At 44.5% G+C, this 27,202-nt stretch overlaps 4 protein-coding genes across 8 annotated transcripts in view; 1 reads left to right on the top strand and 3 right to left on the bottom strand.

The window, feature by feature from the left end:
* LOC115533183 (X-ray repair complementing defective repair in Chinese hamster cells 5) overlaps positions 1-1,874 on the bottom strand; it is a 35,775-nt gene extending 33,901 nt beyond the window's left edge. Inside the window, exons 1-4 of the mRNA XM_030343525.1 lie at positions 1,767-1,874; positions 1,336-1,443; positions 1,043-1,226; positions 777-825 (exon numbers count right to left, since the gene is read on the bottom strand). Coding sequence (XP_030199385.1) covers positions 777-825; positions 1,043-1,226; positions 1,336-1,443; positions 1,767-1,784 — 359 coding nt within the window. The 5' untranslated portion in view covers positions 1,785-1,874. The remainder of the gene's footprint in view (positions 1-776; positions 826-1,042; positions 1,227-1,335; positions 1,444-1,766) is intronic.
* Positions 1,875-4,284: 2,410 nt separating this feature from the next.
* On the bottom strand, positions 4,285-8,355 carry tmem169b (transmembrane protein 169b). Of its 2 annotated transcripts, none has more exons than XM_030343219.1 (3): positions 8,274-8,355; positions 6,793-7,114; positions 4,285-6,429 (listed from the first exon to the last, which is right to left on the bottom strand). In XM_030343219.1, the coding sequence occupies exons 2-3, from the start codon at positions 7,067-7,069 to the stop codon at positions 5,795-5,797; spliced, it is 912 nt and encodes a 303-aa protein (XP_030199079.1). In that variant the 5' UTR covers positions 7,070-7,114; positions 8,274-8,355; the 3' UTR covers positions 4,285-5,794. The 2 variants fall into 2 exon arrangements, with proteins under 2 accessions (XP_030199079.1, XP_030199077.1); XM_030343217.1 differs by lacking the exon at positions 8,274-8,355 and adding an exon at positions 7,742-7,935.
* Positions 8,356-8,379: 24 nt separating this feature from the next.
* Positions 8,380-13,387, top strand: LOC115533036 (eisosome protein SEG2). Of its 4 annotated transcripts, none has more exons than XM_030343216.1 (14): positions 8,380-8,509; positions 9,875-9,931; positions 10,022-10,148; positions 10,402-10,491; positions 10,570-10,748; positions 10,857-10,893; positions 10,969-11,086; positions 11,387-11,498; positions 11,586-11,656; positions 11,844-12,073; positions 12,704-12,839; positions 12,919-12,960; positions 13,042-13,066; positions 13,147-13,387. In XM_030343216.1, exons 1-14 carry the CDS (start codon positions 8,455-8,457, stop codon positions 13,293-13,295), a joined length of 1,428 nt encoding a protein of 475 aa, XP_030199076.1. In that variant the 5' UTR covers positions 8,380-8,454; the 3' UTR covers positions 13,296-13,387. The 4 variants fall into 4 exon arrangements, with proteins under 4 accessions (XP_030199076.1, XP_030199075.1, XP_030199074.1 ...); XM_030343215.1 differs by having other exon boundaries at positions 10,851-10,893; positions 12,707-12,839; XM_030343214.1 differs by having other exon boundaries at positions 10,851-10,893; positions 13,150-13,387.
* A 14-nt stretch (positions 13,388-13,401) lies between these two features.
* Positions 13,402-27,202, bottom strand: part of pfkla (phosphofructokinase, liver a) — a 34,748-nt gene continuing 20,947 nt past the window's right edge. The window contains exons 9-22 of the mRNA XM_030343212.1: positions 24,419-24,511; positions 19,343-19,468; positions 19,071-19,135; positions 18,737-18,800; positions 17,591-17,737; positions 17,115-17,185; positions 16,921-17,008; positions 16,101-16,253; positions 15,522-15,686; positions 15,257-15,318; positions 14,891-15,002; positions 14,574-14,673; positions 14,379-14,484; positions 13,402-14,290 (exon numbers count right to left, since the gene is read on the bottom strand). Coding sequence (XP_030199072.1) covers positions 14,143-14,290; positions 14,379-14,484; positions 14,574-14,673; positions 14,891-15,002; positions 15,257-15,318; positions 15,522-15,686; positions 16,101-16,253; positions 16,921-17,008; positions 17,115-17,185; positions 17,591-17,737; positions 18,737-18,800; positions 19,071-19,135; positions 19,343-19,468; positions 24,419-24,511 — 1,500 coding nt within the window. The 3' untranslated portion in view covers positions 13,402-14,142. The remainder of the gene's footprint in view (positions 14,291-14,378; positions 14,485-14,573; positions 14,674-14,890; positions 15,003-15,256; positions 15,319-15,521; positions 15,687-16,100; positions 16,254-16,920; positions 17,009-17,114; positions 17,186-17,590; positions 17,738-18,736; positions 18,801-19,070; positions 19,136-19,342; positions 19,469-24,418; positions 24,512-27,202) is intronic.

The following is a 27,202-nucleotide window of genomic DNA, read 5'->3' as shown; positions in this document are numbered from 1 at the left end:
ACTAGCTAGCTAACGTAGTTACTGTTACAGTAAATAACAACAAATGGACGTTTCATTCATTAAATGATGAATCATGTTGAGTATCTGTCTCATGTGAGATTTAGCACTTGAACAGAAGTTGGAGATAAAACGTTTGGGACCACATCGCCCGACGGATTTAATCATTAATCAAGAGGGAAAGGACAAGAATAGATCGTTCAACCAGGAGTGGTTCAAGCGGAAAAAAATGCTTGTGTTTCACCTCAGCCACACAAAGGAGACCAGAAAGCACTGTCCTTAAAGCACAGGTAATTACCATCTTAGCCCAAACTTACTTAAACTTTCACCCAGGATTATCCAGGTCTGAATAGGCAACCACTCTATCAGGCTAGATTCATTGTTAATTGTACAGTATGGTGGCCTGCAAACTTAATACAACTTAAACCATACTTCTTTTTTTGGTATATTGTGAGTGGTGGCTTTGTATATTGATTGCTGTGTAAAGGGTGTGCGCCGTTGTGTTTTTATTGTTGCCACGTTGTTGTTTTCTTGAGGTTTGATATTGTGAGATCTTGAACGCTGCCATTTGGTGGTGCTATTGCTATAATAGCCTAATATATGTCGTCAGATTCGCGTTTGAGTGATGGCATTATTCAGCTGCAATTTTGGTCCCCTCTGTCACTTGCTACTGTTTTTGTTGTGATGGTAGTAATATGTGGTATTTCTGGATTGCGTTGTAATATTTTCCTGCGTGGGCCCCACCAGAGTTTCCAAACCAAAATCGCCACTGGTCTTACGGTAATTCCTTTTGAATGAGATCCATGGAGACAACAAGAGCGTCCAGCCCTGATAAACAGCAGTTATGGAGCAAATCATCAATGATGGATCCACAGTGAACTCAAGCACTGTTTGATACAGCGATAGCCTTGGATACCCCTGAACATTACAAAAATACTGTGTTTAAAGGTACATTGTACTACATTTCATATTGCTATTACAATTAATTGGATGACTGCTAAAACAGTTCTCAGGCACTATTGAATTATTGTTTGGGAAAAGATACAATCAGCCTGTTCGCTTTGAGGATGGATCTGATGCTCAATTTCCTCCAGAAGCTTAAAGTCTGGAATCATTAACTTGCGGTGGACGGTGATGTTCTGGTACTGGCCATCATGGTCCAGTTGGTTGTTTGTAGTTTCTGTGCCGAATAACACCAATCCCAACTCATCCTTATTCTCTGCAAACACCTGTGATAACATAGGATGCTTGCATGTTAATGAATGGTACAAACAGCTTGAGGGTTAGACTCTGACCTGGTCTACTCACTGCTTGGTGTGGTTCGACCGGGTATATTACCTGACGCTGAACGAACTTCTGAACGACCTTCTTGGCCTGCTCGAAGGGAGGTTCCTGGTCGGAGCTGGACATGCAAGACCCCACGTCCATGCACAGGACTAACGCTGACTACAGACCAACACAAATAACTAGTTTTAATAGCTTCAAAAAAATTATCGTATTTAACTTCATTGAAAACATCCCACAGAGGTAGGATTAGAAGCACCATATAGTGTTGTTTAGTTAATACTGGGGGGAGGGGGGCAAAACCCCAACAGTCCTAACTATAATAGTTAGGACTGTTGGGCTAGCCCAGGGCTATAATAAAATCCTTCAAACGGACTCGGAGACACTGTCCGATTGTCCGGACAACGGCCCGAGGAAGTCATCTGAAACATCCTCACAAATGCCGCCAACACACAACACAGATCTAAATAGAGAGAGAAAGTTACCTTGGCGGCCGGCGGCATTGTTTTCCCTCGTCTCAATTTGCGTGTCACTCTGTTATGAGTCCGGAAGGAAACTACAAGGAGCTAAGTAGTTCCTATGTTCAGGAACCAGTGGGAGCGGTACAGTGCGAGCAGCAGGGAATTTAATCCGAATCTACTTTTAATTTAACTAATGATGAAAAGGGGGAATTAAAATGTGTTTAATCACAACACACAACCAAAACACACCAAGGAGGAGAAATATAACTAGTATCTAGAACCAGAGTTGGAGCTGCGAGATATTGGTGCAAACGTTGACATGATACGCGGTGAGAATATAGGTTTTGGAGGATAGCAATATCTGAGTAGATAACGTAACGGGCGGTTATGCGACGTCATTGATTGTAAATATCAAGAAAACTAAACAAAGAAAAAGAGGAGGAAGAAGACGACACACAGACCACCATTCCCCAGATTCGAGAGAAGTTTAAGGGAATTTATTCTTTGCTGTTGAAAAGCTTACACAATGCATCAATAGGTTCTGCAGAACAGAGAAAAAACGTTAAAGGCCCGAAAGTCCGAGCAGTGGCGGACTCAGACTGTTTGAAGGGCAGGGGCGAAAAAATAAAAAGGGCACATTCTGCACAACATGGGGCCCAACCAGCGTGCAAAAAGCTATGATGCATCATGTATTGCACTTTCTCTCGTATTCACCACTCTAGGGGCACTTTTTCAACCATGGAGGCACTGTAAGGGCATTAAGAGGGCACTCATTGAGGCACGTTATCGAATTTTCTTGTTCTAGAGGGCTCATCATAATTTATTGTATGAAGGGGCACCAGAGGGCACCTAATTATTTTTTTCACATGTAAAGGGCAGTCAATAAGGCACTTTCTCTCGTATTTGCCACTCTTGAGGGCACTTTTTCAACCATGGAGGCACGGGGGGGGCAGTCCTGACAGTCCTGTCACGCCAGTCTCAAAGCCACATGATCACCAATACCAAAGTCTGCCCCTTCCGGGAGACCCCCATGGGACCTCAGGATTGAAAAAATTAGAATGGGTTTCAATGGAGAGAAAGTAATTGTTTTCTTGTCCCAGTCTTTATAGGCCCCGGATTACACATATGTTGTTTGTGGATTTAAATGATAATTTTTCATGTCAAGAGTTTGACCGTTTATTGTGCAATTGTTCAGTTAAAGGCTTTAGAGAAAACAAAATGAGTAAGACTACATGTCTTGTATGTGACATCACGCTCCCTGCGACTGGCATGGAAAGGGCAGACAATCTCCCCATCGGCATAACTGAAAATCTACACATGCCCCGACTTACAATTGTTTTCACCTCTTTCGATGCTGTTATCCTCCCCTTGGAAAAAAGTGGTGAAGTGGAGCAGAGAGATCGCAATGTCTGTACCAGAGTGGTGGTGACGTTTCATTCGCGTCGAGAGCAGCGAGGGGCTAGTTCACAAAGCGGCCTCACACAAAACCTAACATTATCAAACTTCTTCGCAATTGTTTTTGTTTTCTTTGCATGAAAAATTATAATTTAAATCCACAAACAACATAATGTGCAATCCAGGGCATATAAAGAAAATAGAAAATAATTACTTTCTCTCCATTGAAATCCATTCTAATTTTCCAAGCCCAGCCCAGTCTACTAGTACAACGTAGTGATGGATTCAATGATTCTTTTCCTTGATTCAGTTCACGTTGGTCAGTTCACCAAGAAGAATCGTTCACAATCGTTTGTTTGTTCAGTCGAGTTTCCGGTTGCGGTGAATCGAATCATGGAATGCACAGTTCTCAGCTGAGTCAGTCAGACTCAGCTCCTCCCTTGTTCTTATTCTCAAACGATCGTGGAAGTCACTAAGCCTCTTCCCTCTTCACCACTCACAGTCATTGAACGAACAGCAAGTCAGTGACTAGTGGGTCTGGGAGGAGTCGAGTCTGGGAACGAACAAGACGAACGAGAGAGAAGAATCAGTTTGGTTCTTTCTTGTTAAAGATTTGTTCATTCGAACTGATTCGGTCGCGAACGACCCATCACTAGTACACCGAAGGTAGGATTAAGCTCCAGCAGTCCCTTAATATCTGATGTGCGAGATCTGGCAAACACATTTGGTTTGCGAGACCTTTTAATTGCTGGTTCTGGGTTCCAAGTTTACCAAGAAAGGCAATCTGAACTGGCATGAAGAGCTCCACCATGTAATAACTTGACTTACGACAACAGGTCAGGTTCTGTTGCTCGACCCAAGCTTTAGGGTAAGAGATCAGATTAATGGAGAATGGCAAAGCAGTGTTGTTTAGGAGGAATCCACTTCTCAAAAACCTCTCTCCAATCCAATAACGGAGATGACCAAATTATTTCTGTATTTATACAGCAAAGCCTTTACTATTAATACCATACATTAGCAAACTGTGAGCTCTGCATGCCACAAATCCACTTCAAAGCCCAGTGAAGGATCTGTTATCTGCCTTCACCACCAAGTCTCTCATCCTTATTATCATGTTTTATAAAAAACACGTCACACAAATGATAAATAATAGTTTTATAATGTTGTAAACGTTTATTTCATTCATTTATATTCCATTCAATTTCCATCTCTTTGGCAAACATATGAAATCAAGAAATATCTCATACAGACTAAACCAGCAAGATTTCAGCATTTCAATGTACATTTAGACAGTGTTTGAATGATGTATTTTAAGTATCTTTACATTGACCTTTCAGGCGACACCATCAGAACAAACTTTAACTGTATCATGCCTTTGCAAAAGATTGTGTTCATTCAGTTGTGTTCAATATATTTAACAAATCGCTATACTTTCAGGATTTGAGCTAGTGGACTAGCCTCAAATTTATTCAAATAATTTAAAGCTACCTAACATTAAAAATATGACAGTGATCCTCATCTTTACATACATGGCAACAAGGTGTTACAAAGAGAAGAGTTGGCTTAACCAAAGTTCTCTTTCTGTCATGTGTAAAGTAATGGACAACAGATCTAAAAACCAAACACCAAAGAGCGATGTATCCACTACACATACAACAAATCAGGAAAATGTCAAAAAAGTAGAATGAGATTACTCTCCAAGTCAGCTGATGAATTTAGTCTTGACTCAGGATTGTAGGGAGTGTCCCAAACCAATAGCGGATTAGGGCCGGTTGTACTTTAATCGGTTACCCGCCTGGTCACAAAGCCAGGAGGGTGAATAGACCATCCGTTAAATCAGGAGGGTCCACAGACCACCCGTTAAATAGGAGGGTCAATAGACTAGCCGTAAAATCAGGAGGGTCCACAGACCACCCGTTAAAACGCCTTGAATGAATAGGAGGAAATCGATTGAAATGATGTGAGATATCATGGAACATAATTTTCTGATGCTTAGTGCACACATCGATTCATAACATAATTAGAAGTACATTACAGTTTTCTGTTGTCCATTTCTTCAAATGTCAACAGATTGAAGAAATGTATTGATCTCATCTTATGAAAACTATGTATTTCCAGCGGATGATAATGATCACATCCTCGTACAGTAGTACACCATTACAACACAGTTATAAGTTAACAAACACTGAAGTTAATACGAATTATATACATGAAGAAGGTTATTCCAAAATGTTGCAATGAGTGATAGAGTGATGGACATCTTCAGATCTATCCTTTCCAAGCACTCAAAGCCACTAATTATTATAGTTTTCTGAGTGACATAACAGCTGTACAATAATATAACTTAATCTGGAGGAATTGTGTGACTGATCTTGTTTCCGAGGTATTAGTAGCTGAGAGCATAAACTTTGAGTTAGGATAAAAAAGGTCTTCTCTGATTTCTGCAAGCCTTATTCAAACATGGTTTCAATTTTAAATAGCAATAATAGTTTAAATGGAAGGGCCAAATGAGGCCAGCGCAGTGCAAGACAAGTTCTAAATAAAAGAAGGATTGTACCTCAGATGATCAAACCTTTTCCAGTGTATCGTCTAAAACCTTCCCGCATTTGATCGATTGTCTGAGAAACCAACACTCGTAGGCAGAGTCATACCCGGTCTCACACGGACGACGTCTGGGCCAGTTCGCAGGGGGCCTTGCTCTGCAGGGTCCCGGAGAGGGTGTCTGAATCCAGCAGCTCCACAATGCTGTATGGTGAGCAATCCTCCAGCCCCAGCTTCCCACACGCCCAGCCGCAGAAGCCCTTCTCCAGGTCCCTGACCGCCTGCCACCAGGGCCCGAAGGCCCAGGACACTTGCACCACCGCTGAGTACAGGGCCAGCGCCAGTGCCACAGGCATGATGAGCAGGGGGTAGAAGACGATCAGGAAGGGGCAGACGGTGATCTTGTGCCAGAACGTCCGCTCCTCATTGTACACCAGGAACACGTTGTACCAGGTGAGGGTGCCGTAGTAGAAGGACGTCACAAAGGAGAGCAGGAACACCAGCGGGGCGCAGGAGAGGCTCCAGAGGACCACGTGGGGCCCCTGGCAGACCCCCAGGCCGCAGCGGCGCGAGGAGCCTTCGCCGGCCTCGCACTCGGCGTCCAGGCGCTCCTTGGACTTGGCCAGCTCCCGCAGCTCCTTCTCCGTCATGGTGACGTGGATGTCCACCAGCTGGCCCTTCTTCTTGCCCCGGGTGATGGTGCCGGTCAGCGTGACATAGCGGCTGTCGGGGGGCAGGCTCCAGCCTCCACCTGTAGAGAATGCACACACGCACACACACACACACACACACACACACACACACACACACACACACACACACACACACACACACACACACACACACACACACACACACACACACACACCACATGAGGATACCTAAAGTCTTACTTCAAGAGAAACATGTTGTTTCAATGGTTTCTTATTGCATCCAATAATACTTTTTATTTGTACATTGTATTTTCTAAATAACAACTAGTTTTGATTACACTATTCAAAATCCACCGTAGTTGAACATTTTTGTATCACTTTGTATCGTCTATCACGATTAACCAACTGCTTTGGGTGACTTTAGATATTAAATGATTCATCCCATGTTTTCTTTGTTTTACCTTCACTTGTTGGCGTGCAGAGGAACTTGGCCGCCTCCTCGGCGCTCCTCTCCGGACCCTCTTCCCCACCGTGGTCCTCCCCGCCAGTCCTCTCCGACTCGGACCGGAACACGATGATGGACTCGGGACGGGGGTCCTTCTTCTTCCTCTTCTTCCTCCTCATGGCCGGTCCCACCATCCCCCCTTCCTCTGCGGGCTGCTCCGGGGTCTCCGACCTCAGGGAGATGATCTGGGAGCTGCTCTCCCCCTTGGCCAACTGCTCTTCTGCCTCGGCCATTGTCTCCAACACCTCAGCAGCCAGGAGCTCTGCTCGGTTCCTCTTCTGTCAGAGATCATATGAAGATAAAGACTCATCTTTAAGATATGGAAGATGATATGGAATAAGGAAGACAAGTGAAGTGGAATAACCATAAGTTGATGTACAGGGGGGCCCCATCACGGTGTCACACACACGCACACGCACGAGCACACGCACACACACACACACACAGCGCGCTAGGGGTGATGCGATCCCAATCCTTCCATCATCCGCTTTGTTCACCAGAGCCGTCGACCTCAATGATCGGGACATCGACATATTTCTGAACCGATATTTGAGCGACCGATTCCGTAATAACATACAAATGGAAATAAACACAGAAGAAATTAGCCGGAAACCATCAGATAGCATTTTAATAGCCTCTAGCTCATCGGGTCTTATGAGGAGCATCTGGAGCGCCTCTGTCGACGCCTGGCTTTGATCACCTAGTGCTGCTCTAGGTCTTTTCTTTATACCAAAACTACAATAAACCATCACCAGGATTATCGTGAAGGATCATTAACATTAGTAAAATACATGACAATTCACAATGAATCCACAGACACCACGTTGATCCCTCTATCGGTCACACCCATATCTCCTCACCCACAGGAACCATGCACCGTATCCTGAAAGGCCGGCACATCTTACCTTGATCTGACCTGTTAGATAAGCAGCCACACAACCATAGTGGTTTAAATGTTAGATGTTATAGATCCATATTATGTAGGCACATGCCGATCCAATTCACACCGTTGTGTGTACATCCAGATGCGCCGCAAACTGGGTTCCAGCCAATAGGTCCATGGTTCCAGCGGAGGCCTCTAGTCCCACCCCCTTCCTCTGGATGACCCAATCACTGACCAATAGGCCAACCGATCGCAAACCAATCACCTCGCAGTCATGTTCGCAATGTGAAAGAGGTCAGGATTAATTGTTTCATGTTATTCCATTTTTAATTTACATAAAAAAATATCACCATGCGCATACGTGTTTTTGATTAAAATAGCCTATTTTGACAGATATAATATGGGACAATTATTTGCTAAAAAATACAAAATAATCTTGATAACAACATTGATATCTATTAGACTTATATTAGCCTATTAGACTTCTATATTATTTTACATAAAACAGATCTGCATCTTGATCTTCTACAACCGGGCTTTCTCTAAAGACCTACCTGCGTGGAACCGGCACATCATGCGGACCGGAAGCGCGCAAACTCAGCGTTGAGCAGCCTAGCCGTTAGTTGATCTCAGTTTGTTTAACTCGTTAGTGTAATTCCTTAGTTAACCACTCCTTTAGTTGAACTCAGTTGGTTTAACTCATTTGTTTTAACTGTGTTAGTTTAACGTTTTTAGATGGAAGAACAACAACGTTCCGTCGTTCTGCTCGATAGAACCATTTTCCAGTTAGGCAAGTTCATCCATATTTTAAATTTCCCTGTCTAATGTCTATTAATTAGTTTTAAGGCTAAGCGTGCCAATAGGAGCATCTTAAGAGAGTAGCTAGCTGGAAAGTTAACGTTACCCTGGATCCGTATTGCCCTAATATCACATACTAAAAGAGTACTAAAGTGAAAACGTCACGTTGTCCTGGCAACCGGATTTTCGGTTCTAAACAACCGAACACGACGCTGAAGTTGGCATCCGATTCGTAGCATCCGATTCAGCAGCTGGTCCACTTTAAATCGGTCCTGATTGAAAACCACTACACCTAGACTCTTCAAATCTGGACTAAATTATCACAGTGAGGCTATACATTATAATAAACATAGTTACAGATTTGTGAAACATTTTTTCTATTTGTGAAAATGCAATACAGGCTCATTTTAATGCTTTTTAGGGGTCCAGACTGCATTAGAACGGGTCCTGATTGAAAACCACTACACCTAGCCTCTTCAAATCTAGACTAAATTATCACAGTGAGGCTATACATTATGTAAAACATAGTTTCAGATTTGTGAAACCTTTCCCCTATTTGTGAAAATGCAATAAAGGCACATTTTAATGCTTTAAGGGGTCCAGACCGCATTAGAACTGATCCTGATTAAAAACCACTACACCTAGACCCTTCAAATCTGGACTAAATTATCACAGTGAGGCTATACATTATGTAAAACATAGTTTCAGATTTGTGAAACCTTTAACCTATTTGTGAAAATGCAATGCGGTCTGGACCCCTAAAAAACATTCAAATAAGCCTGTATTGCATTTTCACAAATAGGGTAAAGGTTTCACAAATCTGAAACTATGTTTTACATAATGTATAGCCTCACTGTGATTATGTAGTCCAGATTTGAAGAGTCTAGGTGTAGTGGTTTTCAATCAGGACCGATTTGAAGATTCTAAGTGGTTTTCAAGCCGAATCGGATGCTGCGAATCGGATGCCAACTTCAGCGTCGTCAACCGAACGAGAGATGGCGTTTTCCATTTCTTCCAAGCGTTGTTTCTTTCAAAAAGGACATAAATCAATTTCAAGAGGTGAAAATCACTACCAATCGAAACATGTCGAGGTGTTCATGTATTCCCCTAGGGTATTAAAAGGAAAAGTTTACACAACGTTAGTATAGTTATTTTTTTTATATGAAGACAATCTATTCTCAATATTAATTACATCATTGGTAAAGCAAACTCGCAAATCAATTCGCAAAAAAATCGTTCCTTTTCTATAAAACGTTCGGGTGGCATAGGATTTCCCCTTGATCATTTGGTTAGTTTAGAACCGAAAACTGGCTGCTATGGAAACGTGGCATCACACTTTAGTGCTCTATTATTACAGCTTTACAAACAAGAGAGCTTTCTCGGAGGAGAGATGAGCTCACTCTGCAGATAAAAGGTAAGGGATGGTTCTTTAGAACAAACAGGAGCATTGACTTTAATCCTCCACTAATGACCAGCATAACCCTTGAGCTGATATTTTTCACAGCCTGCGGAGCGGACATCACAGAGAGGAAGTCCTTCACTGAAACAATGCATAAACATATCAAGGACCTGGAGGAGGAGATCACCGTGATGCAGAACACAGTGAAGCAGATCAAGGACAACGCCAAAAGGTTAGACCCTTCTGAGTGGGGTCTCAGCCAGGTCATCATATTTCAGATGGAGAGTGATATGAGGTTGGAGGATTTTCAGTGACTGGTCAGAAGAACCATGTCCTATGGAGGTAGATGGGAATCTTACCCGTATCAGTCTCTCAAAGGCTGGAGAACCAGACCGGGCTGGGAGATGCAATGTGTATTTGTATAATTGTTTGTGTGTATATTTGAATTAGGCCTACATATACTGCAATAACAATTCCGACCACAGCATGAAGGCGAATAACCGCCTTCTACAACACTATGAGATGACCCTGAAGGAAGAACTGGAGAAGAAACAGGAGAACTACATTCAAGATAAGTATGTTTATCTGCTTATTCTGCTATTTTTCATTCTGACACTTTCTGTGAATTATTTTAAAATTGTTTATCCACATAGGAAGGAGTACGAGGAGAGGATTGCGAGTTACCGGAACGTGTTCCAACAGCACAAAGAGTTTTACTGCAGGAATCCTCTGGCCAAACAGCTCCTCGCTATTCAGTCTGAGAAAGAGGACATTGAGGGGCGGATTAAGGCTTTGGAGGATCAGATAGCCCTGAAACAGGAGGATGTACTGGGTAATCACATCATATGAAAAGAACATGACACACAGCTAGCTAGCTTGGGAAATAATGCAGCGGTTTAAATGGTTGATTTATGAATGAATAATGTCTGATTAGGAGCAGCAGTCAACTCCTCCCTCAGCGAGAGCCAAGCAGAAAGGTATCTTCATTAACATCATCAAACATATAAAGTCTAATTTCTTTGATGTTAACTCTCTCCTGCTATTCCTCACAGCGTCTCTGCCCAGCTGACTGAAGCAGAGCCAGTAGCACAACGCGACCAACAGCCAGAGGTGGAGGCTAGTTTCTCCATCGCCTCTCTCCATCTCAACCCCACAGAGGAACCCCTCAGAGTGGGTACAACGGACCTACTTTATACATACAGAGGGGAACGGACTATTCACCTGTTAACTGGAACAATACAACGTTACTATTCATGACCAACAATTACTACCTTAACAATAAAAAAACACTTATCCCACAACTAATACAAATCTCACATTATAACGTTTAGCTGAAGACTACTTTTTCACTTGGACTGCAGCAAAATTAAAGTAATGAATATATAAATATCAAGAATTAATACCAAGCCCTATATTGTATACAGTATTAGAAAGGTCTATTGATTGCATACTAAAGCACTGCTTTTACAGGAAGTTGATAACATAAGTTTGACCGGCGAGGAAATCTGTGGCGACGCCATGAACAAGAGATCGGCCCCAGAAACTCTCTGTTACCCCCCGGGGTCAAACCGGGAGGCCATGGGTATGTCAACGGGTTCATCCTTTATTCAAACACATCCTTTCCTTACACATTTGTATTGTCATTTGATAGTTAATGTATTCCCTTCAGCTCAGAAGCCTCCATCAGATCAGAGGTCCGGTGGTGCAGAGCCAGACCAACAATGGGGACCAAAGACACAGGTCATGAGCTGTTACATGTATTGTATACAGAACTGTATTGATATGAATACAGGATAATATCAATCCATTTAGTAAAGTATGATCAGTATGTGTGGATGTGAACCCGTCTACTACGAAAACCAAGGAAATACATTGCATCAAAGTGTTGGCTATAAACCCTGAAGTACCCTCAATATTCTGTTATCAGGATGAGCCGGCTGGCCTACCAGCAAGAGAGGAGGAGATGATGGAGGAGGAGGAGGAGGAAGAGCAGCCACTTCCACTCGCAGATGAAGAAGGCGATGCTGTGGATGATGATGATGATGATGATCAGAGAGACAATGCCCCACCTCATTCCTTCTTATCTCCCATGATCCAGCCTCAATCTGCACCGGGCCGCATGAAGCTGGTCCCATCCACCCCCACCTTCTCCATCAAGTAAGAGGGGGCCTGCCTCCACAGAGCCTAAGGAGAATCACCTCATTCAGGGGTGGCATAGCAGCCAACAGTAAAACTAATAGGATTTACAACATGTAAATTGAGAATATGCCAAGGATATATCCAGAAGCATAATATCATCAGTAAATGCAGAATCTGGATTTTAAAGGATAACTTGGGGATCTTTTTACCCGGACCCTAATGACTGATGCAGACAACTGTGTAGGACATTTGGTCCAAGGTTGAGCAAGACGATTTAGCCATTAGCTGTGAAGCGGCCTGCAGCGTAACCCTGCTTAGGCAAGAGGGCCATCCCCTTAAAGAGGCTGACAATATTATGGAAGGGATCCTCACAGAGAAATACTACTTCCGTCTTGGCCTTTCACATGATGTTGTCTGTTCGGTATTGCTTCTCGCTCAAGGAGAATTCTCACCACACTTAAATTCACACCAATCGCAAGTAGGTAAACATTATATGCTACTAGAGAGTGTGTGTTCAGTGCATTCCTTTGTACTCTTGAATATCCTGATATTAATAAATGATCCATCTGTTGATGATTAGAAGATGCAGTAAGATAGTTAGACGGTGTCAGTACTGAGGCTAGCGTGTGGTCACCTTCCTTCTCTCAGCAGCAGCCCCAGCGTCTCCCCGGGCCCTGTCTCCTCCCACCGCAAGTCCCCCACCTTCCTGTTCTCCACCACCTCCGATCCCAGCACCCCCAGTTTCTCTGGGTTTGGATTTGACATGGGTTCTGCTCAGGAAGAGGTCAGGGCAAGGAAGGGAAAGAACTTTTTTGGACTGATGTAGCCTTGCTAGTTTGTTTAATATTAACCTGTATTCACAGGACTCCCCGTTCGCCTTCACCAGCTCATATTTCAGTGGAAAGGTACTTCTACGAACCCCTCGACACATTTCAATCACAGTCCGAAACACAGTTTCTAAACATCACTGCTTTGTCTTTCTACAGAAGGGCGACTCTGAATCCCCCAGTGGTAACTATCCCAAGAGCAGAATTCCGTGGTCGTGTCCCGATGGTTGTGTTGTAGCTGCTTGAGCGATAAACCTGTCCCAGCAGGCCCAGGGTTTCTGTTCAATGAAGCCCAGAGACCAGAGGGCGAGTTCCACTTTTCCTTCTCCTCTAAAAGACCTGTGGGGAGCGGAGCCAGCCAAGACGAGCCGGCCAAGGAGGAGGTGTTCCCCTTCTCCTTCACTTACAGCTGAACAGGATCTTTAAATACCTGAGACTACAGTTCTTAGATGTCGGTCATTTGCATCGGGTTTAATAGGTTTAGTTTGCCCTGAAAAAAATTGAATTTATGGGTCAGACAATTGTTTAACTCTTAATGTTTATTTATGTTTGTAAGTTCTATATTCTTATAATTTAGTGTTGTGTTCAAGTCTTAAGATAAACAATTAAACATATATGCAAATGTTTTGTTGAATTTTTTTTTTATGTAATCCATTTCACAAATAGATTTTGCAGACATACATTCATGTCGATTTAGATATTGATAAAGTAATGGCGTGCATGTGCTTAATGTTTCAGTCAACAGAAATTACATTAAATTAATGAAAAGCGGTGTGAGATTTAAATAGTTGAAAAGGATACAGTGGTATTTTGATCCGTCCTATCATATTCCCTTTAAATCAACCCTTCCTCTAACTAATGACCTGCCGATCACATGATTACAATCGGTCAGTTTCCAGTTAGATTCAAATGGCATCATGACATCACACACTAGTTCCACTGACGGCCTGTCCAGTATTCCTCAGTTGTAACTTCATGTGATGAAGTCGATTTGTTTTTCCTATACTATCATGTGATCAAACAAACAAAACAACATAAAACATCAGAATAAATTAGTTGGCAGAAATTTTTTCACTACTTAAGTGCATGAATGACCTCAAAGCAGAGCTAGGACGTGAATCTAACACTGTTGTAGCATCTGCTCTACATCACTGAGCAGTACTTAAACCAATAGCCACCCTTGACAGCTGATCTCTGGAGCAGGGCAGTGCAGTACTGAGAAGGCAGGAGAGACAGATGAAGACTTGAGGCTGCAGAGCGCTAGAACCCAGAGTCGATGCTTAGGGATCGGCGTGTCACGTGTTCGATCTCCCCCGGGACGTACTGGGTGAAGCTGGTCTGGTACTTGGCCAACATCTTCAGCATGGGGCGCAGGTTGAACCACCACTGGTTCTTGGGCATCCGGTGCCTGGCGACAACAAGAGGAACCTATATCACACTGACATGCGCTGTTGACGGACAGGTTATTAAATGGATGAGGTCTGTGCTGGGCTTACTTGAAGTCTGTCACTTCTTTCAGCTCTGTGACAGGGCTGAAGGATACCACCTTGCGGTTGAGTCCTAGCACACACGCCGTCTCTGGGGAGTTGGCAAACACGCGGCCTGTGGGGAGACGGAACAAACCGACTTACTGCCGGGAAGTCTCGGATAGGTTCATAAACAATAGTGCTTCTGCTCTCTGTTGTCCTCACCCTGTCGGTAGTTCTCATTCATTCTGTCCGAGAGCCATTGAACAGCCTTTACTCCCAGCTTCGTGGCGAAATTGCGGTCGAAAGGACTGGGTGCCCCTCCCTAGAGACAGAGGAACAGATAAAAGACATAACCCTAACCCTATAATAACAACCAATCTACATCCTGACCTATAAAAGGGCTGGGGGCCCCTCCGTAGGGACAGAGGAACAGATAACACAACCCATCTACATCCTGACCTATAGAGGAAATACTCATATCAACATCCTAATACTCAAGGTTGGCTCCTCCACTGCAGAGACACAGTGGGTGAGATCACCTGCTGAAGATGTCCCAACACATTGATGCGGCTATCGAAGACGCCCTGGCCCTCCGCAGAGTACAGCTGATGGATGAACTCTGTGGTGTAGTGCTGGTTGGCCTTCTCATTCCTGTTGAGACAAAGGGTCTTAGTGGTAAACAACAGACAGAAGGCCACTGGGTTGGAATAAAGGACCCATCCAATCATCTGATCATATCTGATGTCATGTATTAAGAGTTGATGCATCATCAACCTTTTTCATCACACTAAAACAACTTATCATACCAAATCATTAGAAGCCAAGAAAAAACAGGAAACAGATGACTGAGCGACATGGATTTGCTGCTGAGGAGCTCCGAGCCAGAAGGGGCAGAAGGTGTTTACCTCAGTATGAGACCTCTCTGAACATCCTTCTTCATCTTCTCTTTTAAATGCTCCACGTTGGTCTGTGAGGAGAGGGGGGAGAATCACTGCCTCAAGCTCTCCCTTTTAAAATCAACATCGAGAAATATGTCATCGATATTAAGGAGGGGGAGGAGAAGGAGGAGGAGGAGACAATGACAGACACCCACAAGGACCCCTTATTAAGCGATATCCCCGAGGCCATGGTGTGGCACCTTCATAGAAAACACACACAGGTCCCCCTCACCTTCAGGTCCTTTATGGTGAAGGGGTCTTCAAAGATGTAGGCCGCGTCGGCGCCTACTGCGAACCCGGTGCAGGTTGCCAGGTAACCACAATACCCACCCATGGTTTCCACCACAAAGACACGCCTCTTGGTGCCGCTGGCAGACTGCTTGATGGTGTCACAGCCCTGAGGAGAAAACCATGGCAACAGGTCAAACATGCCCCCGATAACGATTCCGTCTGTACTGGGGAGGCGGCCAGTAGCCAGACCATTGGTGGATACTGTTGAAGAGAGGGATCCATCTCATCTTTAGAAATCACAACATTCGCTAAGATTTGTGATTGGTTGCAGTCGCAGACCCCTCACGCAGAGCCCTCACACAGAGCCGCCACTCTTGGCCGTCGATGCGTCCCTTTGAACACGCAACACGTTTGGTTTCTCATGTCACTCTGTCTTGGTCTCTGCTTCAGAATGAGGTCAAACCAAGCCTGCCTGTTCATAAAGCGTTGGAACAGGATCTACCATGACACTGTTACTGCAGACCTAAAGCAGCCCGGGGCTCTGTGGAGACCTCTCTACAGACATCACAGCGGACGGTACCTCCATGGCGGCGTTGACGGCGGTGTCCGCTCCCAGGCTGAAGTCGGTGCCGGGGACGTTGTTGCTGATGGTAGCAGGGATGACACACATGGGGATGCAGAGCTCGTCGAAGCGGCCCCGAGACTCAAACAGTTGCAGCACGCCCTCGTAGGCCTGGGGGTCAATAAGGTACAGCCTTTACTACTCCTCCTCCTCCTCCTCCTCCTCCTCCTCCTCTACAGTACTCCTAAAAGTATTATCTGCCATCCCCTTTGTTAGAAGGTCATGCTAGGTAGAACCGATACCTTCAATAAATGTAATGGTTCTATCTAGCGCTACCTTTATTTAAACCTTTATCGAAAGTAATCATGAGGTACATTTGGTCAAAATGGTATCCGTCAATAATGAGCCGGTTGGGATTCTGCCTAGGTATCTAGATGACTAGGTAGACTATCTACTAGGTAGACTGAGACATTGTAGATCTTACCCCTCAAACCTGTGGCGGTTTAATAGTAATATCCATTAGACGATCCTACCCTGTATTCACTAGTGACCGACCAGTAATAAAAAGGGAAACCACAATATGCTGTTCAATTAAAGGGAAACTACCACACATGTCTAGTTTGTAATGCAAGAGATTGATCTTCATACACTTAGACATTAACGATCTGCAACATCATCCCTTATGTGCTGAAAGAAAGATTAGCGTTGTCCGAGATAAGCGTTGTCCGATTTGAAAAAATTTATTCGATGGTACAACCTTTTCGCAGAAATTGAGTTGACCTAGCGGGAACAGAGTTGCCCTCTTCAACAGTTCCCCTTCATAAACAACAACCTGTACCTCAAACCCGCCGATCACCAGCAGAGCGGAAATGCCAAACTTGCTGATGGTTTCCACAATCTTCTCCATGAAGGCACTGGGAAGTGTTCTGAAGGAGAGCCACAGAGACACCAGGACATCAACCCCCTATTGGCCCTGCTTTTTAGATCAGGTGAATTTAACATGATAACATTATAAGTCCTTGGGGGTCTCACCGTTTGGTTCCCAGCAGGGAGCCCCCTTGGCCAGTCCACCCAGCCACACTGTGCCAGGTCATCTCACTCACCTGCAGAGGTCGGGTACATCGGGGGTTAAATCTAAACCTTACCTAACCACTGTTTACAGTGTTTCCAGCCACCCTCTGCAGCAGAAAACAGGGGATTTAAATATATGATGAAGATTCATGCACTTTATATGTCTAATGGTAAATGGAAGTGGAATGTAATATTTCTATAACATGTTTTTTTTTTTAAAGGAAAGACGGACCTAATCTCAATTTTTATTTGTTATGGCTAGTATTATTAGCCAGCATTACATATTATTTGATAATATATTCTTTGTAAAAGAGTAAATGAACATTTCTATTGCAGGTAAACAGTTGACAACAACTGGCTCAACATAAAGTGATATGACCTGGCCTGCCAACACGCCTCATATAAAACCTGAGCCCACGATGGACCCCAGCGCTCACCGCTCCGGTGGCCAGCCCTTGGAAGCCGTCGCTGACGGCGTAAACCTTGTGCCCATGAGCAATGGCCACTCTGACGGCAGACCTGATGGCAGCGTTCATCCCTGCTGCAGGCGCCCCCACGTTCAGAATGGCCATGGTGTGGTTGCTCTGCACGGGGTGGAAGGGGGGTGGCGGGGGGGGTGAGCCGTAGCCAAGAAAGCACTTTAGGTAGTTTCTACAGACGGTTATCAGACCAGTCAGACAGAGCTGCTGAAGAGATGTTTCAAGGCTTGGGGTCAAGAGAGCACTAGAGGATAACACAGTCCTGACTATCTCACTTTATCTTCTCTACTACTGGGATACAGTTATTCACAAAAATTCAATTAAGGAGGGCCAATAAAAAAATGTGCCAATCAAACCGTGATGGACAAATGAGTGGAAGTCAAGAGACGAGTGGCTACTTCAACAGGTATGGATAACCTTCTCCTAAACATTGTCAGGTTTTTTTCTGCCACAAGACAAATGGAAGTGGACCGGGGTTCACGGAGGGGCTGCAGCAACTGTATCCCCCCAGGGACCAATCACAACCCGGGACATGACGAGCCAATGAGGATAGACCAATAACAACCAGGGACAGGAGGAACCAATGAGGATGGACCAACCACAATCAGGGACAGGAGGAGCCAATGACGATGGAATAAAAGACCCAGAGAGCAGGTTTGCCCTGGTAGCAGTGCTGATAGGAAGTGAAATTATCTGTGCCTGAAATGATCAAATACATTCGAAGACACAATAGAGAATTGCCTTTCTTGACAATAAAAGGACAATATTATGCAACAATAAGTTTTTATTGCATAAAAGTGTAAAGTGCTACCCAAAGTGCATGCAAAACGTTTTCAGTCCCATTCAGACCATCCTCAGAGCAAACATACAAAGGTAAAATACTTCCTTATATAGACTACACCTAGTTGGTGGAAGACATGTCAATCAAAAGGTCAGGTAGGTTGACGTGTTGACCAGACATTTTAAAAAGGCACCGCTCACCTATTTTCACTTTTCTTGAAAACATACATGGCCGAGGCCAAGCCTGAATTCAGGCACCACACCTGAACCCTATCAGGCCTGTGGTAGTAAAAATAAGGTGGGCGGGGAGGAGGAGGGCTTTACCTTGATCAGCGCCGGCTTCTGGAAGGCCAGTAGCTTGTAGACGTTCCAGTTGTTTTCAAAGCTCCTAGAATGAAGCAAACACTTGTATGTTTAGTTTGCTAGAGCTGATGCTTCTCTATATGCAAGGAAAAAGGCTAATCAGAAATGTGTTTGCATTCATCAATGCTGTATATTTGCATTTTAAACATACACGTTTATTCAGGAAGGAATCATCTTGCGTAAAACAACTATACCTAGTGTGCACTTTAGTTTAAATAGCTCCCAAGTATTTCCCTCATATTTTAAAAAGGTGCAGTGTGTTAGTGTACAGTAAAACATAGACTTAGCGTCTGACCCTCCTCGCAGCTTGATGGCTTCATCAAAGCGCTTCTCCTGCATGGCCGTCTGCACCAGCTTAGTCTGCACACACACAGGCGACAAACAATGGAAAAAAATACTTGTTTTACCCACTGTATCCAGATAGATGTCATTATGGATGGAGGCTCCTTACCACCTCAACCCAAACAGAGAGGCTCTTACCACCTCCACCCAAACAGAGAGGCTCTTACCTCCTCCACCCAAACAGAGAGGCTCTTACCACCTCCGCCCAAACAGAGAGGCTCTTACCATCTCCACACATTCCATCAGAGGTAGCCGGACGGCCTGGTTCCCCGAGAGGCCGATGACACACGCCGGGGTGTTGGGGGACGCCTCCATCAGCGCCACCACCGCCTCCACGCCCAACTTACTGCTCTGGAGACACACACACACACACACACACACACACACACACACACACACACACACACACACACACACACACACACACACACACACACACACACACAAACACACACTTAAGGGCTCCTCTCCCACTGTAGGGGAGACCTTAAGGGCTCTGTCACACTAAATTTGTACCGGGGGCAAAATTTGTACCGGGCGCGTCATCATTACGTAATCCACAAACCTGCCTGTCAGCAGATGATCGCGTCGTCCGTTGCCGGGCAGGTTTCAAAAAACATTCGGGCTCATGTTGCCAAAGACGAAATAACATAATACAGTTAACGGATCGCTAGATAATGTAATGTTTTGTTGGGTTCCTTAATAAACACACGATGTATCTTGGAACAGACATCAACATGCAGCGCGCCAATCCAATTGCGCATGCTCCGTGTGACGGTCTAATAACTGATGTTGATATCATTAAAGATAACACTTGTTTTTACTTTATATTTGTATTGTATTTAATTGTTTAATCCAATTTAGCAAGTAAACTGAGTGTTTAAAGCAGGTCAAGGACGAAATGGCACAATGCAGATAATGGATCGCTAGATAGCAGGTTCGCGAATGTTCACGTCATTCGACGCGATCGTCCGTTGCCCGGCAACGGACGACGCGATCATCTGTTGCCGGGCAGGTTTGGACTGGATTACGTATTGATGACGCGCCCGGTACAAATTTTGCCCCCGGTACAAATTTAGTGTGACAGCTCCTCTCCTACTGTAAGGGAGACCTTAAGGGCTCCTCTTCCACTGTAGGGGAGACCTTAAGAGCTCCTCTCCTACTGTAAGGAAGACCTTAAGGGCTCCTCTCCCACTGTAGGGGAGACCTTAAGGGCTCCTCTCCTACTGTAGGGGAGACCTTAAGGGCTCCTCTCCCACTGTAGGGGAGACCTTAAGGGCTCCTCTCCCACTGTAGGGGAGACCTTAAAGGGATATTTCACCGATACAGAACCAGCGTTCTATCATTATAAAATCGCTATTATAATATAGAAAAAAAATAATTTCTTCCCCCAGTCTAACACATTCTTCCCTTGGTCCAGCTGTCCACATTTCTCCTGACCCGATGTCAAATGACGCGTTTGATGTCATGTCAGCAGAAATTTGCTTGCCTGCTAGAAGGGCCGAGGACTAAAAACCACTGGTTTCGCAAATTTGTAAGCCCACCAATAAGGAATGAGGGGGCGGGAGCTTGCGTACAAGATGTAAACACAATGTCCGCCATGTTTATTCACCGCTTAGCTAGAGAACTAGAACGACTCAAACCTCCGACCATGTCAGAAGCAAATTTGCAATGGGGAACAGCCGAAGTGGAGACCCATGTATTGATTCTCGGCCATGGTGGAGAAGGAATTGGGGGAAGAAACGTTGGCTTTGAATCTCTGAAGTCCAGATTGAACTGCAACTTCAGATTGATGTGGAAGGACCAGAGACGTCGGAGAACCCGACGCAGTCGTTGATTCATAATATCATCTCAAACGACTCCATCGGTTTCTCTGACGTCGCTGGTTCTTCCACTTCCACATCAATCTGAAGTATGGTGAACTGCGAAGGGAAATTAGACACATTAATTGTAAAGCCTGGGAATTACACTATCTGGTGTTTTCCGTGCTGCTTAAGATTGCTGTGCAAAAAAAAACACATCATCCACTGTGGACGGTTTTAGTTTACTCCTCTGCTCCTGAATAACATCTCCAGCATCGGAGAAGTCTCGCTCGCGATTGCAAAACCCGCGAACGACCCGCACTGTTCAGGCGTCCGACCCGACCAGCACCCGTGTCCGACACAGTACCTACATTATTTTTCCCGTTTCATCGAAATCGTGGGGTACACCCGTCGGGTACCCGAACCAGTGCAGGACTCAGGCGAGATAACCCCCACTACGAGTCTTTACTTGTTGTGGAATCACCAGAGACGTCCGAGAACCCGACGCAGTCTTTAATTCATAATCATCCGGAGGCGCACACAGCTTTTGGCCGTGATATTATATATTGTATTATATTACATAGATACCTATATTATCTAATATTATATTTAGATATAGAGCTCCGGGAGTCCGCAAACGGCAGCAATCACTTCTCCTCCATGCTGCTGTTTACGCTGGACTGCAGGGAGTGAACGCTGATTGGCTGTTATGTTACGTCCCTCAGGGAGTGAACGCTGATTGGTATTGTGGATGTTGTCGTCTTCAATCCGCAAGCGCCAGAAAGTCAATGTCTGCCGTTTCTCGGACAAGGAGGCACAAAATTTGAGATTTATGTTACTATTCGACTAAATATATGACCCACTTTCAATACAGATTCATGCCTCCACCGGTGAATTATCCCTTTAATGCTCCTTTCCCACTGTATGGGAGACCTTAAACGGGACCTATTATTATTTTTTCGACTTTAATGACCTATTAACGTTGTTATAATAATTGGTAGTCATGTTTAACCATACTAAAGTGTCAAATAATGACGTACATGCATTTCGACGTATTCCCTGCTGACAGTCTGGGGTGGCTGTGCAGAGCGCTAAACACTCGGGACAACGTTTGCGATTCACTTGTTCACGTTTCCGGGTAATCATCTACGTAGAGGCACTCCTGCCGCGCCCCCATATGCCTGGTCAAATCTGCCCGCGCGTGCGCTTCAAGGAAGGTAACCAATCACAACAGAGTTGGGTTGGCAGGAGGGGGGTGAGGGGGCGGAGAAGGACGAAAACGAGCGTTGACAGAGAATGCTGAAAGCGCCGAGATGAGAGGAAGAGTTTCCCGAAAATCTACATCGTTTTTTGTGTATGGTTAAACATGACTATCAATCATTATAACAATGGTTATAGGTCATAAAAGTCGAAAAGCATAATAGGTCCCCTTTAAGGGCTCCTCTCCCACTGTAAGGGAGACGTTAAGGGCTCCTCTCCCACGGTAACGGAGACGTTAATGGCGCATTTCCACCGATGGGTACGGGTCGGTCCGGTTCGCGTTTCCACCGTCAAAAGTGGGCAGGGTCCGGACCAAGCCTTGATGAGCCATACTCATCTCGCAGTAGATGAGTCGCATTTCCTCCGTTGGGGTACTGAGACGTCCGAAAGGGTTCCAACAAGTTTGAGTTACACATGCCGTCCGTTGATTGGTCAACAGAATCGTCACTCCCGGGCAACAAACAAACACAGTAACCGCAAGGTATTTCTGGAAAAACGGCGAAAGCTTTGTTGATTTAAGAAAATGTCGCACAAGTTTGACGTCCTTCTTTGATGTCCTACATTTTTGCTCTTTGTTTATGGTGTCGCGTTCTTCTTTTTCCTTGGATTTATTAGCAGGCTGAACTGTGTCGGGCTGCTATGAGGTCACGATGCTTACGTAGGTGCCATCGCCATCCGGCTTAAACCCCGCCCTACCATAAGGGTACTGTTGGCGGTGGAAACGCGAGCCGTAACTGAGCTGGGCCAAACCGCACATTCACTACTGGGCCAAGGCGGGCTGGGCCGAAGAGGAGAAGTGGAAATGCCCCATTAGGACTCCTCTCCCACTGTAAGGGAGAACTTAAGGGGTCCTCTCCAACTGTAACTGTACGTCCACACCAGAAGCGAATTGAGCGACCAAATCGCCGGAAGTCATTCACTTTCTATGGGCAAGAGCGACCAAAGCGACCAAAGCGACCAACGCTACCAGCGGCCAAAGTTGAGCGACCAGAGCGTCAAAAAGAAGATGAAAACTTTTTAACTTTATGCAAATGACTATGACGCGCTTCAGCGGCCAAACACTGACAGCCAATCGGAATGTAGACGCTCTTCGCTTGCGTGGATCCCAGGGAACACCGGCAGGCACATTGGTTCCTACCTACCTTTATTCACTCACTGAACAAAATGTCGGCTGAAGTATTAATCGCGGCTAATAACTGGGCACCCGGTGTTGTATGAACCAACCCTTTTTCAGTTCAGAGATCGAAACGCCATAGTGGTTTGGATACCAAGTGATGACAAGCGGGAGGATTTATACATCTAGAACGTTCGTATTTAAGCGGGAATCATTTTCATTTGCTCTCCATGCCACCAATCTAACCAACCAATCGCGTGTAGCATGCTTTAAACAAAACCAAAAAAGTTTTTGAAATCGTCACATAAACAAACTAATCGACAAGACGAGGGATAAATGACAAGGGATATATCTCTTGTCTTTTATCCCTCTATTCCCCACTATTCACGGAGCCTGAGGTGAATAATTCTTAATTAAATAGTCTAGATAGATAGATAGCCTAGTCAAGTCTTTATTAATAGGCCTACCAAACGACACAAATCGTCGGGAATCCATTTAGGTGGTTCGGCCCACACAGGACAGTAGCCTACAAGACCACACAGAACAAGTCTGACTGGACATACACACAATACATCACATTACAACTAGACATGCGTTGATAGATAGACAGACAGATAGGCCTAGATAGATAGATATGTTCCATTATTTGCCTTGCGGAGCCAACCAGTCCTGTGCACGTATGCAAATTAGCCATGTGCGCCAATGTCTATTTGTTTTGAGTGCGACGAATGAGTGCAGATCATGATTTGCAGATGCAGATCAGTGAAACATATTTTAACTAGCCTACTACAGCACGCAGGGCTTTTTGTTCTCGGCTGTAATTAGCCTACATTTTAGGATTTTTTTTATATTTTGGGGGGAATCACTGTCCTACTTGTTGTCGAAGCACTTTATCCAACAATCAAAACTGTCTCGGCAATATGGCCAAGGTGTATGGGAGAGTTCACTCTTTGATATGGCTGTCTGTAGGGCCTACTAAAAGCATACGGCTCCTTTAAATGCGTCTGCATAATTGAATTGTACGTCATGAGCGACTTGAGCGACCAAAGCGAACAGAAAAATTTGCACCTGGTGTGGACGTACAGTAAGGGAGACGTTAAAGGTAAGGGAGTATTGTGAACTCACCAGAATCCGGTCAAAAGCGGAGGGGATCCCTCCTCTCTGGACGTGTCCCAGGACAGTCACCCGGGTGTCATAGCCCAGCCTATCCACCACCAGCTGCACACACACACACACACACACACACACACACACACACACACACACACACACACACACACACACACACACACACACACACACACACACACACACACACACACACACACACACACACGTTGTTTTCTTACAGTGAACAGTGAACAGTACACAGGAGACACAGACTACACTTTAACAACATTTATAACAGCTCTTTATAATGTCATGAAAACCTTTTACCAACAGCCAAATCAAAATGCTAAATTTAATCTCAAAATGTGTACAGGTGATAACAGGATTTTCATTCCAAACAGACGCGATCAAGTCACACGCTCCAGCTTGGGCTAGAGCGGATCACAGTTTAACAATTTCGGACGTTGCAGAGCCTAAACAATGTCCATATTTAACCTAAAAACACAATGCTAAGCGTAACAATTACGGAATTTCTTAGCTGGCTCTAAAATGATTAGTCGATTGGAAATAGGATTATTATATATCTGGGGAACCCGGTTTATATGGCATATGCAAGAGCCTAGATGTTTCTTACATATCCATTGTACTTAGGGTGGAAGCTAAATGCTAACCGAAATGATCCTTTCACATCATGCTATCGACACAAACGATCTGTCATATGAAAGAGACTCCAAGGAGTCCAACGGTCACATCATTTTGTGAGCTTATCTTGATTAACTATATGTGAATGAACAACGTCAATAAGACTTTTTCTGGTTACTACAGGTGATGACACACACACACTTGATTCATCTATTTCAAACTATCAGCTTTAACAGCTCAGCTATTCTATATTTTATCTTGAATGTATTCAAACTTTTTATGTTTCCAACCATCTAACGTTTTTTTTTAAACTATGTGCATGTTTACATTCTTTACTCCATTTAGACTTTTTGAACTCTGTTCAAATATTTTCACTTGATTTAACGGGGACATATTATAAAAACAACATTTCCCTGGGATTGTTTGGTGTTGCATGGGTCTCTGGTGCTCCCACACGCATACAAAATTGGAAAAAAGTCTGTACATGATTTTTTGAGTGAGATATGCATTTCCGAAAGTACCCCGCCTACAGTTACCAAACGACCGAGTCAGTTTCGATAAAAAACTGGTTTTGCCAATACTAACTTTTTGCCCCCCCCCTGTCAACAATTGCTTCTCCCCCCGTCAACAATTGGTCTTCCACCCCGCTCAACAATTCTGTGCAGGGGGCTGGTAGGGGGAATTCGGGGGGGCCCATCAGTACCTCTTGTATACAGGGCCGGGAATTTGGTGCTACGGCCCTTGGTGCAAACACTAGGTGCGTTTCCATCCCCCTGATTTTATGCGAACTTTGAAGTATCGAATCAGTAAACAGTGATGGAAACACCAAAATTCGCATAGAAATCCTCTAATTCGCAAAAAGGTTTATCCGCTCGCTTGAGGTGGTTTTTGAGAAATGCGAAAGAGAGTAAATTCGCAAAATGGGAGATGGAAACACACTTTTCGAAACAGCTGTGACGTAGCGAACTTTGAACACACAGGACTGACAGTCTTTCCGATTTCCACATAACGACCGGCCATAGCAACCCTCCCGACATCAACGTGTAACGTCATCACCCTATTCCGCTCCAACCACTTGATGGAAACGCACCTAATTCGAATTACTTTTTTGCAAACTTTCTAAAGATTCGCATCATCTTTTAGATGGAAACGCAGCTACTGACACACGGCTTTCAACCGCTTCCGCCAACTTTTAATGCGTAGACAAAATATCACCGCACACTTTATGGGGTGATCACCGGACGCAGCTCCACACACACACACACACACACACAGCACCGCGCGACCAATTCCGCCGCTAATAACCACTGGTGGCGCGGACTCTGGAGAGTCAAGGTCGACACTCGCCTCTGATAGATTGAAGTCTTTGGAGACTTACGCTTCACAGGCACACACACTCTCACACAAACAGACGGACAGGCAGGCAGACACACACACACCACTCCATCGCTCTCAACGCCAATCAGTGATCCGGTAAAAAAATAAAAAAATAGTAACACTGACTTTGATGAGTAACTTTAATCTGATTACTGGTTTAGAAATAGTAACTCGTTAGATTACTTGTTACTGAAAAAAATGGTCCGAGGCCACTAAGTAACGCGTTACTGGCATCACTGTCAGGCGGTGACCTCCGGGAGCTGAACTGCCGCCGAAGCTTTCCGGCTGCTCCAGCGGGTGTACTCTGGGAGCTGACTGCCGCTGTCACGTTAAAATTGTACCGGGGGCTAAAATTTTACCGGCCTACGTCATCCATAGTAATCCATTCCAAACCTGCCTGGCAACAGACGATCGATCGCGTCGAATGACGTGGAAAGGTTCTTGAATATTCGTGAACTCGTTCATTGAGCGCGACAAGACAGATAACACTTATTTTACAAATTACATTTATTAGCGTCCCTAACTTTATATTTGTATTGTATTGCATTGTATTTATCTATTGCATTACACAGTAATAGCTAAATGTTATGGGGATAACGTGAATAATAATAATAAAAAACATTTACCAGTTAGTAAATGCCTGCTCACCTAACTACCCATCTATTATCTATCTATCTATCTATTACCTATAATCTGTTCTCTAAATTAAATTAAGGAAATTCAATTAACACAAGCTATCTAGACTATGATACACATTAAACACTCAGTTTACTAGCTAAA

The sequence above is a fragment of the Gadus morhua genome, chromosome 20 (genome assembly GCF_902167405.1).
Source record: "Gadus morhua chromosome 20, gadMor3.0, whole genome shotgun sequence".
Classification (NCBI taxonomy): domain Eukaryota; kingdom Metazoa; phylum Chordata; class Actinopteri; order Gadiformes; family Gadidae; genus Gadus; species Gadus morhua.
Note: the sequence above shows the minus strand (reverse complement) of the source record. Positions and strands in the feature narration are given on the sequence as shown.